The 11,833-nt window shown below is 48.5% G+C and overlaps 1 protein-coding gene across 2 annotated transcripts in view; it reads left to right on the top strand.

Moving 5' to 3' along the window:
• Positions 1-1,414: 1,414 nt before the first annotated feature.
• The window catches only part of dmac2 (distal membrane arm assembly component 2), a 47,218-nt gene continuing 36,799 nt past the window's right edge, over positions 1,415-11,833 (top strand). For both annotated transcript variants that reach the window (XM_087983863.1, XM_043680942.2), the window contains exons 1-3: positions 1,415-1,535; positions 5,022-5,203; positions 10,092-10,172. In XM_087983863.1, coding sequence (XP_087839989.1) covers positions 1,488-1,535; positions 5,022-5,203; positions 10,092-10,172 — 311 coding nt within the window. In that variant the 5' untranslated portion in view covers positions 1,415-1,487. The remainder of the gene's footprint in view (positions 1,536-5,021; positions 5,204-10,091; positions 10,173-11,833) is intronic.

Below are 11,833 nucleotides of genomic sequence, written 5' to 3'. Positions count from 1 at the left end.
ACATCTCTATGACTCTATGGAGCAAACCCGTGTAAACATGGGGAGAACATGCAAGCTCCACAGTTGTTGTTGGCAGGGTCCATTGAACCTTCCCAGTCTTTCTCTCTACCCATACACAAATGTTTCCCCCTTCCATCCGTGTGTCTTTTAATTTGTAGAGGTATATGTTGACAGTTCTTAATTGGTATGTGGTTAATTTTCATTATAAATAAATAGGTTTTAACTCTTGAACAAAATTAAAAATAGAAAGAGAACTAAGTGTCACTTGACCTGAAACATCAACTCTGATTTCTATCCACAGATGCTGCCAGACCTGATGAGCTTTTCCAGCAATTTTTTTTTAAGATTAGAATCCCTACAGTGCAGAAATAGGCCCTTTGGCCCCACCAGTCCACACTGACCCTCTGAAGAGTAACCCACCCAGACCAATCTCCCTCTGACTAATTCACCTAGCACTATGTGCAATTTAGCATGGCCAATTCACCTAAACTACATGTCTTTGGACTATGGGAGGAAACCAGAGCACCCAGAGGAAACCCACACAAACACGGGGAGAATGTGCAAACTACACACAGACAGTTGCCCAAGGCTGGAATCGAACCTGGAACCCTGGTGCTGTAAGGCAGCAGTGTTAACCACTGAGCCATCGTGCTGCCCTGATTTTTTTTACATTTTAGATTCTAACTCTTGTTAAGTGTAGAAACCTGCATTTAAGAAGACAGGTAAATCAAGGAAATCTTTGCACTTTTGAAAATATTTGATTCTTATGATGATTGTGGGAAAAGCAAGGCTTGATTTCCAGTGTACTACTTTTCATCACAAAGTACATTAGGGCTTATCTATCTTCGTCACATTTTCGAGTCCATGTGCTCTTTGTGTGTCTTCCTGAAGGTTTAATGTTATTCCAAGTGTTTTAACTCCATCCACTCTGTAGTATTTATGCTCAGTGATGTGCAGCAACTTCGTGACATCCTTTCAAATTTGATCCAGGGACTTTTCAGCCTTTAGTTCTAATAGTTTTTCTAGTGCTATTTCTTTAATTATTTTATGTTCCTCTCTCCCTTTCAAACCTTGATGTTCAATGCATCTTTTGGAAATACTCTAAGTCTTCTACAGTGGAGATTGTTATAAGTCACACAACACCAGGTTATGGTCCAACAGGTTTATTTGGAAGCAGTAGCTTTCGAAGCGCTGACAGTGAAGATTGACATCCTTTGACCTACCACGATGCATTGCGGATTTCCACACTGCTTCTTCCAATTGGATACAATCCTTACCAATAAATTAATTGTGATCTCCGCCCCCACCCTACCCTTTCTGCACATATTTGAGGAACTAACTACAAAGTCAGCCTTCAATGCACAGTCTGACTGCTGTTGAACTGTGAGCTGAACATTTCAGTCTTCCTGCCGAGGGTGGCGCTGCAGCGACTGCGCCGCCTCCCAGGGCCGCTCTTGCTGTCTCAGTGTCGTCTCCTCGGGTGAGGGATGGCGGTGCTGCTGAGCCGCTGGGCCTCCCTCTCCTCCCGGAGAACGGTAAGGGACCGGCACGAACTGAACACGCCCGGTGGTGGCAGAGACCCTAATCGTAGACCCTTCCTGCGCTGCGGTTGGTCCAAGGGGGCGAATCCAGGCAGATGACAAATTCCGAACCGGCGCTTGAAGCCCTGTTCCTGACCCCTCCTCCTCGGTCGCCCCTCAGTAACCGGACACGCCCCTCTCCGCCCCTTAGTAACAGGACACGCCCCCTGCTCTCTGGGCCACGCCTCCTGTTCCATGGGGTCCGCCCAATATTCACCGGGACATGTTTCTTGGCCCCTCCCCGCGGATATACCCAGGCTCTCTGGGACACGTCCCATACAAAGCGGACACGCCCCTAATACAGGCGTCATGGCCCCGCCCCATACCGCACTCGCCCCATACCCCGTGGGGCCCACCCCCATACTCACCGGGAACGCCCCCAAATCGCTACTCCCTGGGCCACGCCCCATATTCACCAGACACGCCCCCAGCTCTTTGGGCTCTGCCCTCTTCTTAGGACACGCCCAATACTAACCAGGCCCCGCCCTGATAAGACCCTCAGTTACTGGTCACTTTGGTGTGAGGAGATCAGTCCCTGTGTTACCGGTCACTGTGGTGTGGGGGGGGGGGGGTGAGTCCCTGTGTTACCGGTCACTGGGGGGGGGGGGGTGAGTCGAGTCCCTGTGTTACCGGTCACTGTGAGGGGGGGGGGGTGAGTCCCTGTGTTACCGGTCACTGGGGGGGGGGGTGAGTCGAGTCCCTGTGTTACCGGTCACTGTGAGGGGGGGGGGGGTGAGTCCCTGTGTTACCGGTCACTGTGTGGGGGGGGTGAGTCCCTGTGTTACCGGTCACTGTGTGTGGGGGGGGTGAGTCCCTGTGTTACCGGTCACTGTGTGGGGGGGGGGGTGAGTCCCTGTGTTACCGGTCACTGTGTGGGGGGGGGGGGGGGTGAGTCCCTGTGTTACCGGTCACTGTGTGGGGGGGGGGGTGGGGGTGAGTCCCTGTGTTACCGGTCACTGTGTGGGGGGGGGGGGGGGGTGAGTCCCTGTGTTACCGGTCACTGTGTGGGGGGGGTGAGTCCCTGTGTTACCGGTCACTGTGTGGGGGGGGCGTGGGGGGGTGAGTCCCTGTGTTACCGGTCACTGTGTGGGGGGGTGTGGGGGGGTGAGTCCCTGTGTAACCGGTCACTGTGGGGGGGGTGAGTCCCTGTGTTACCGGTCACTGTGGTGTGGTTGGGGGGGGGGGGTGAGTCCCTGTGTTACCGGTCACTGTGGTGGGGGGGTGGTCAGTCCCTGTGTTACCGGTCACTGCGGGGGGTGGTCAGTCCCTGTGTTACCGGTCACTGTGGGGGTGGGGGGGTGAGTCCCTGTGTTACCGGTCACTGTGGGGGTGGGGGGGTGAGTCCCTGTGTTACCGGTCACTGGGGGGGGTGATCAGTCCCTGTGTTACCGGTCACTGTGGGGGGGGTGAGTCCCTGTGTTACCGGTCATTGTAATGGTGGGGGGGATGAGTCCCTGTTTTTCTGGTCACTGTGGATGGGGGGGTAAAAACAATGACTGCAGATGCTGGAAACCAGATTCTGGATCAGTGGTGCTGGAAGAGCACAGCAGTTCAAGCAGCATCCAACGAGCAGCGAAAGCGACGTTTCGGGCAAAAACCCTTAATCAGGAATAAAGGCAGTGAGCATGGAGAGATAAGCTAGAGGAGGGTGGGGGTGGGGAGAAAGTAGCATAGAGTACAATGGGTGAGTGGGGCAGGGGATGAAGGTGATAGGTCAGGGAGGAGACGGTGGAAAAGGAGATAGGCAGATAGGACAAGTCCGGACAAGTCATGGGGACAGTGCTGAGCTGGAAGTTTAGAACTAGGGTGAGGTGGGGGAAGGGGAAATGAGGAAACTGTTGAAGTCCACATTGATGCCCTGGGGTTGAATTGTTCCGAGGCGGAAGATGAGGCGTTCTTCCTGCAAGCATCTGGTGGTGAAGGAGCGGCGGTGAAGGAGGCCCAGGATCTCCATGTCCTCGGCAGAGTGGGAGGGGGAGTTGAAATGTTGAGCCACGGGGCAGTGTGGTTGATTGGTGCGGGTGTCTCGGAGATGTTCCCTAAAGCGCTCTGCTAGGAGACGCCCAGTCTCCCCAATGTAGAGGAGACCACATCGGGAGCAATGGATACAATAAATGATATTAGTGGATGTGCAAGTAAAACTTTGATGGATGTAGAAGGCTCCTTTAGGGGGTTGGATAGAGGAGGAGGTGTGGGCGCAGGTTTTACAGTTCCTGCGGTGGCAGGGGAAAGTGCCAGGATGGGAGGGTGGGTTGTAGGGGGGCGTGGACCTGACCAGGTAGTCACGGAGGGAATGGTCTTTGCGAAAGGCGGAAAGGGGTGGGGAGGGAAATATATCCCTGGTGGTGGGGTCTGTTTGGAGGTGGCGGAAATGTCGGTGGATGATTTGGTTTATGCGAAGGTTGGTAGGGTGGAAGGTGAGCACCAGGGGCGTTCTGTCCTTGTTACGTTTGGAGGGGTGAGGTCTGAGAGCGGAGGTGTGGGATATAGACAGGATGCGTTGGGGGGCATCTTTAACCACGGTCTCTAAAGAAGGAGGCCATCTAGTGTGTTCTGTGGTGGAACTGGTCCTCCTGGCCACTCCCTCCCCACCAGACGCCTGGAGGAAGAACGCCTCATCTTCCGCCTCGGAACACTTCAACCCAGGGCATCAATGTGGACTTTAACAGTTTCCTCATTTCCCCTTCCCCCACCTCACCCTAGTTCTAAACTTCCAGTTCAGCACTGTCCCCATGACTTGTCTGGACTTGTCCTACCTGCCTATCGCCTTTTCCACCTATCCACTCCACCCTCTCCACCCTGACCTATCACCTTCATCCCCTCCCCCACTCACCCATTGTACTCTATGCTACTTTTTCCCCTCCCCCACCCCCACCCCCACCCTCCTTTAGCTTATCTCTCCACGCTCCAGCCTCACTGCCTTTATTCCTGATTAAGGGCTTTTGCCCAAAACGTCGATTTCGCTGCTCGTTGGATGCTGCCTGAACTGCTGTGCTCTTCCAGCACCACTGATCCAGACTGTTGGAGTGGGAGGGGGGGGGTCCCTGTGTTACCGGTCACTGTGTTACCGGTCACTGTGGAAGTCAGTCTCTGTGTTACTGGTCACTGTGGGGGTGAGTCCCCGTGTTACCGGTCACTGAGGGAGAGGGGAGGTCAGTCCTTGTATCACCGGTCAATGTGCAGGTCAGGGTAAGTCCCTGTGTTACGGGTCACTGTTGGAGTTGGGTGGTCAGTCCTTGTGTTACCAGTCACACTGGAAGTGGGTGGGGGCTGGTGCCTGTGGTGCTGTTCAGTGGGGACAAAGGGGTCAATCCCTGTGTTACTGGTCACTGGGTCAGGTTGTAGCTCAGTCCCTCTGGTATGGGTCAAGGTGGGGGGGAGGTCAGAGGGGTCAGTGGTTAGTGGTGAAGCTGCTGAATGATGCTTTCTGTTTCCCTTTAGGTTGGAGTGTACCAGGTTGTAGTGCCCTCCAGTTGCCAGAATCATAGTGACTCCTCTAAGTTGGCACAGGATCCCTGGGCAAAGCGGTGGCTGCTGAAACTTTATGAACGTTTTTATGACATTGAAAATCTTTTTAACTGGAGCATTAAATTTCAACATTGGAATCTGCGGAGGAAAAACATGTAAGTTTGTTTGGTCAACAGAAATCGACAAATCCTGTGGATACTTAAATTCTGAAATAAATTTCAGAAAAGTGCTGGCAGTACTCAGCAGGTCAAGCAGAATCTGTGGAGAGAAAAATACGGTGAACCTTTAAGGTCAATACCCTTACAGTCATGAGTCAAAGATCTGTAGTAAAGGCTAGTTTTGCAAGTGACCCCCACATCCCATAAAATTTTTTTTAAAAATTTATCTCTACAGATTGAGTCTTCCTAGGTCACAATATGGGGGGGTGGATCTTAATTCCTACCCAGACCTCATTGGGTCTGTACTGTGAAATACTACCTGCAGTTACCCACGCCCACCCACATACTGCAGTCGAGATCTGTAGAGTCATACAGCACAGAAACTGACCCTTTGATCCAACCAATCCATGCCAACCATAATTCCAAAATAAATTAGTCCCACCTGTCCGTGCTTGGTCCATATCCCTCCAAACATTTCTTATTCATCTACTTATATGAATGTCTTTTAAATGTTGTAACTGTACCCATATCGACCACTTCCTCGAGGTTCATTCCACACAGAAACCACTCTGTGTAAATAAAAAAGTTGCCCCATGTTTTTTTCTAAAATCTTCCTCTCTGTACTACTTGTTTTAGCTCCTAACCCTCCCCCATCATCACTGTGTTATAAAAGTTCCTGGTAAAGTGACACTGGGAACAGATAAACTCCCAATGTTGGTGTTGAGTGATGTGCCAGCTCTCACTAACAAGCCAAGCGGAGCATGCCCTCTAAAACGGGATATTCTTTTCCAGAGAACCAATAGATGACCATCAGGTTTGGGGCCAGGTGACTGTGCCTTGCACTTCACGATCTTTGCAAGACTAGGGTCAGGGATTAAATATTACCAGGATCATCAAAATGTCTAGCACGATGAGAGGCTATTTGGCCTGTTGTATCTGTGTTGACCATTAAGTATCCCTCCAGCTCTCAGTCTGCAGTTTGTAGCATTTTAGGAGCATATCCAAGTAGTTGAGGGTTCCTGCGTCTACCGTCCTTTCAGGCTGAGAGTTTCAAATCCCCTTGAAGCTTTTCTAAGCCTTCCGCTTGTACCCCTGAATCTAGGCCCATGTTTATGGCTGTCATGATGTGGAGATGCTAGTGTTTGACTGGGGTGGACAAAATCAGCGGTCACACAATATCAGGTTATAGTCCAATGGGTTTATTTAAAATCACAAACTTTAGGAGCGTGGCTCCTTCGTCCGGTTTAGTTGATGGATTCCTCAACCAAAGGAAATAGGATATTTCTATCCACCCTGTCTAGACTCCTGATAGTTTTGATTCACTTCAATTAAATCTTCCATTAGCCTCCACTGTTCTAAGTCTTTCTTCAGAATGAAAATTCTCCAGCTGAGTCAAAATCTCTGTACTGTCTTCAGCGTAACTCCATCTTTCTTACAGTACAGTGGCTAGAACCAAGCAGTGCCCCAACTGATGTTTTATACAGTTCCAGTGTTATGCCTTGTAGGAAAAATTCTGTAACCTTGGGGATTGTCATTCAATTGACTTTAAATAACCTGCTCAATGGAGAAAGAGAGCCAGGGGTTGAAAGCCTTTGATGTACACTTCACGGGTTCCTGCTGCCGGATGCAGTAAGGGGTCAGGACAGTGAACAGGAACCAGGCCAGTTTGATGGCAGCAGAGGAACAGGAAGGGCAGGGAAGTCACAGATTTGAAGCAGGGCAGCTGGATGGTGGGAAAAGAAGATCAGAAGCAAAATTGAAATTAAATGGGAAAGCTTTAGAGAAAGGAAATGTGTAGCCACAGGGAGATATTCACTGCAACTTTCTGGGCCTCTAATTTTGGTGGAAGATTCCAGGGCCTCCCAGTCCTTATAGACTTACAAAGTCAACTTCTCAGCCTGCATTGTATGGTGGTCCATGCATAGATTTAAGAGAAAAAAAGAATTTGCATTTATATGGCATCAATCATGTTCTGTAACATTTTACAGACCACGAAGGACTGTTGTGATGTAGTGGATGTGGCAGCCAGTGTATACACACAAGCTCCCATGAACTGTCTTGGGATCAATGGCCAGATTAAGTTGTATGAGTGATGTTGGTTGCCGAGGATATCTTTGCGTGTCTTTTGGGGCGGCACCATGGCTCAGTGGTTAGTACGGCTGCCTCATAGCTCCAGGGACCTGGGTTCGATTCCAACCACTGTCTGTGTGGAATTTGCATGTTCTCCTCATGTCTGTTCGGATTTCCTCCGGGTGCTTCAGTTTCCTCCCACAGTCCAAAGCTGTGCAAGTTAGGTGGGTTAGCCATGCTAAATTACCCATAGCGTCCAGGAAAATGCAGACTTGGTGGGTTAACTATGGAGAATGCAGGGTTACAGGGATAGGGTTTGCGTGGATCTGGATGGGATGCTTTTCTGAGGATCTGTGTGGACTCGATGGGCTGAGTGGCCTGCTTCCACACAGTAGGGATTCAGTGATTCAAAATACTGCCCATAGATCCTTTAATAACTTTCGCAGTTAATGGTAAGGCCTTGGGTAGTGTTGTACAACAAAAGGACCGAGGGGTTCAAGTACATTATTCTTTGAAGTTTGCATCACATATAGACAGGGTGGTTAAAAAGGCATTTAGCGCACTTGCCTTCATTGCTCAGACCTTTGAGTATAGAAGTTGGGACGTCATGTTGAGGTGGTACAGGACGTTGGTGCGACCTCTTCTGGAGTACTGTGTGCAGCTCTGGTCGCCCTGCTATAAGAAGGATATTATTAAACTGGAGAGGGTTCAGAAGAGAATTATCAGAATGTTGCCAGGTATGGAAGGTTTGAGTTATAAAGTAAGACTGGATAGGCTGGGATATTTTTCACTGGAGTAAGAGGTTGAGAAGTGACCTTACAAAGACTTTTAAAATCATGAGGGGTATAGATAGGGTTAATGGTGGGTGTGTTTTCCCTTGGGTGGGGGATTTCAAGACTGGGGGCAAAATATAAAGTGAGAAGAGAGAGTTTTAAAACTACGTGAGGGGCAAAGTTTTTTAGAGGGTGGTTCATGTGTGGAATGAACTTCCTGGGGAAGTGGTGCATGTAGGCACAGTTGCAACGCTTAAAAGACATTTAGATAAGTGCATGAATAGGAAAGATCTGGAGGGACATGGGCCAATCGCGGGCAGCTGGGATTAGTTTAGTTTGGGATTATGTTTGGCATGGACTAGTTGGACTGAAGAGTCTGTTTCCATGTTGCATGGCTCTATGACAGGACCTCGGTTTAACACCTCAGCTGAAAGCGAAAAGCTAGAACAGGCATTAGGATTGTAAAGGATTCTTCTTATCCAGTGGTGTCTTTGTCTGATTTGTCCGTATCCTGTTTCCAGGAATGCTGTTAATTATTTCAAGGCTAGAGGAGGGGTGTTATTTAGAATAATTTGTATCTCACTTCCCAAAACAAGAACAGGCCAGCTGTCTGGTGGCTGGGTCAGAACATGTATTGGCCGATGTGGTCCTGAACTATTTAGAGCTCAGTGTTTCCAGCTCAGTCAGTGCTACCTGGCTTGTGGTCATTGCCTCAGTACTCCACAACTGTGCCTGAGTCAGAAGTGTTTAAATTTGACTCTGACTCAAAAAACTTGAGCATCTGGGATGACACTCACAATGCAGTGCTGAGGCAGTGCTGCATTATGGGACGTTGAGGGTAAGATGTTAAACTGTGACCCTGTCTGCCCCCTCAGCTCTGTATAAAAGATCACAGAGCTTAATTTGAGGGACTACTAGAGCATCCCTAATATGCACAGAGGCCATTGAGCACATCAAGACCAGGCCAGCTCATTCAAAGACTCGCTTGCTCTTTCCCCATATCACTGCAACATTTGTTGCTTTGAGTATTTATCCAATTCCCTTTTGAAGGCTGTGGTGGAAGCTGTATTGGCTATTTTTCCACATAGTAAATTCCAAAACCTAAGGACTCATTGTGTAAAAAGGCTTTTCCTTGTGTTGCCTCCTACTTCTTTTGCCACAGCTTCCCCGATTATCAACCCTTCAGCTCTGGCACAGTTCTTGGCAGTTAACTGTCAATCACCATCACCTTTCCCACAACAAGGCCTGTACTAATCAAGATTCGGAGATGCCGGTGTTGGACTGGGGTGTACAAAGTTAAAAATCACACAACACCAGGTTATAGTCCAACAGGTTTAATTGGAAGCACACTAGCTTTCGGAGCAACGCTCCTTCATCAGGTCACTCCGAAACCTAGTGTGCTTCCAATTAAACCTGTTGGACTATAACCTGGTGTTGTGTGATTTTTAACTTTGTACTAATCAAAGTCTGCTTGCCAAGCATGCAGCAGATTCCTATACAGCAAGAAAGAAAACTTTCCCTCTTTAGCAAAATAAATATCCTCATGAGAAAGCTTTGATAAACGTTTTGTTTTTAGAAATTGTTATGTACTGTTCGTCTTCAGTTCTGAGTTAAGGCAGGTCCTTGACGATTGTTCCCCAAGTCACAGCAAAGTACTATGAGTTTTCACTGAAGAGGGATACCCCCGAATCTGTCTCAGCTGGAATAAGAATCGAATCCTGTGCTCTTCTCAGCAGATCGCGATTTAAGGAAATTGGCAAAAGAACCAAAGACAACTTGAGAAGTGTTTTTTCCTAGTGAGATATTGCACTCGGCCTGAATGTGGGATACAAGTTAATTCAGTCATGATGTTTAAAATATAATTTGATAAACAAATGAATGGAAAATTCTTACAGGGAAAGATTAGGACAAGGGATTAATGGGAAAGGGATCTGCCAAAACCACAGGCACTAGACCTGAAAGTCATCTATCCGTGCTACATTATTCTATGATTGTAGCTTGTGAAAGGCGCTACATCATTGCAACTTTTCTCTCTATTTCAGATACTATGGATATACCAAGAAAATGTATGGTGTTTATGCTGCAGCAGCTCACTACATCCTGCAGCAACGTGGAGCTGTGCGGTATGTCATGGTGTCAGTCTTCCTGTGCTCCATACAATTGTTGCTGTGTATAATACAGACCAATAACATTTGAAAACGGAATGAGGGAGAGGATATTCATGCCAGTGAGTCTGCCAAACTTTATGCTCCTGCTGCCTTATAGTATTGCACCATATCAGTGTAATCCATCTCCTTGATGTACTGCATGTACTTGAGGAATAGTCAATCTTGTGATGACCTTGACTTTTAGGCAAAAAAAAGTTTCCACTTGCCCCACACTAACCACCAATCCCATAAGCCAAACCTTTCTCTGCTGAATCCTACTGCGAGTGAAAAAGTCAGATGGGGGGAGGGGGGGGGTGGAATGAGCAGAAGAGTAGGGGAAGGAAACGACAGGGGGAGGGTTGATGAAGGAATTATCATGTGGGACAGTCTCTGGGAGGGAAGTGAAGGTGGAGGGTTGAGGGGGGAATGGGCATATGGGAGAGTCAGGGAGAGAAGTGAAGGATCAGGGTTGAGCAGGCAGATGGTGAGTGGGGGCAAGGCAGTGAGCAGGAGGCTCAGAGTGAAGATAGAGACAAAAAAACTGGAATCCAAGGTAGATAAGCAGGAGCCTGGAATAACACAGTAGGCCAGGCACAGTCAGGAGGTGGAGAAGTCAACATTTCGGGTGTAACCCTTCTTCAGGGGTGGGGGTGGGTTACACCCCAAACGTTGACGTCTCCACCTCCTGATGGTGGCTGGCTGTGGTGAAACGGTTAAAAATTATGTCCCAATACATGTGTGAATCTAACCGGAATGGAGGTGTTGCTTAGTCCCGTGTGAATCTTATTATACACCTCCCCGTGTGAATCTTCTTATCTGTATGTAACCAGAATGGAATGTGTTTTTTAGCCTTGCTCTGCTGTTCACATGAATGTTTATATCTGGAAAAGAGTATATCAGCTGGAAAAGTCTCCAGTTCGGTGAGTCTGCTCCGGGGTTACGTTTAACCGCCGAGCGTGGGTTGTTGGCAACCGCTCTACGAGAACTGACGGCTCCCAGTTCCGGTAACATGTAGAGTGAGTATAAGCCAGACCCGTTGGTTGTGGCGACGCTGCGGGGAATAAAATGCCCATATTCTAGCAGACTCGCCTCTTGGTCGTTTGTTCTGTGTCAGACTACTCTCCTACGAACCTGACCTTGAGATTTTTTAAAACACTGGCCCACTGTGTTCTTTCAGTCTCCTACTTGTTTATCTCAGAATGAAGTGGCAATCCGAAGAATTGGAGAAGGCAGTGTGGGGTGCAAGAGGGAGGGTTGAGGGGAAACTGGACAGCGAAGAAAGGAAGCGGCCAGCAGGAGAGAATCTCCAGGAATAAGTGAGGCAACTCCAAAATGGCATCAGTCGGGTCATGCCCACTTCACTGTGCCTGGCATGAAACAGTGGCGGTGGGCGATTCAGGCATTGTGTTGTGATCACAATTGATATTATTACTGGACAAGTCAGATCCCAGACTGAAATCTGGCTCAATAGTTCATATTTTGTTAATTTTTGATTTTAATGAGGTGATCTCTCACTGAAATGTCCAACAGGTTTATTTGAAAGCCCAGCACTCCAAAAGCTTGTGACTTCAAATAAACCTGTTGGACTATAACCTGGTGTCATGTGACTTCTGACTTTGTCCCACCCAGTCCAACAC

The sequence above is a fragment of the Chiloscyllium plagiosum genome, unplaced genomic scaffold, assembly GCF_037043375.1.
Source record: "Chiloscyllium plagiosum isolate Xiang-an unplaced genomic scaffold, Cpla_swu_hap1 HiC_scaffold_47, whole genome shotgun sequence".
NCBI lineage: Eukaryota > Metazoa > Chordata > Chondrichthyes > Orectolobiformes > Hemiscylliidae > Chiloscyllium > Chiloscyllium plagiosum.
The sequence above is the reverse complement of the archived record's forward strand: the minus strand, read 5'-3'. Positions and strand labels throughout refer to the sequence as shown.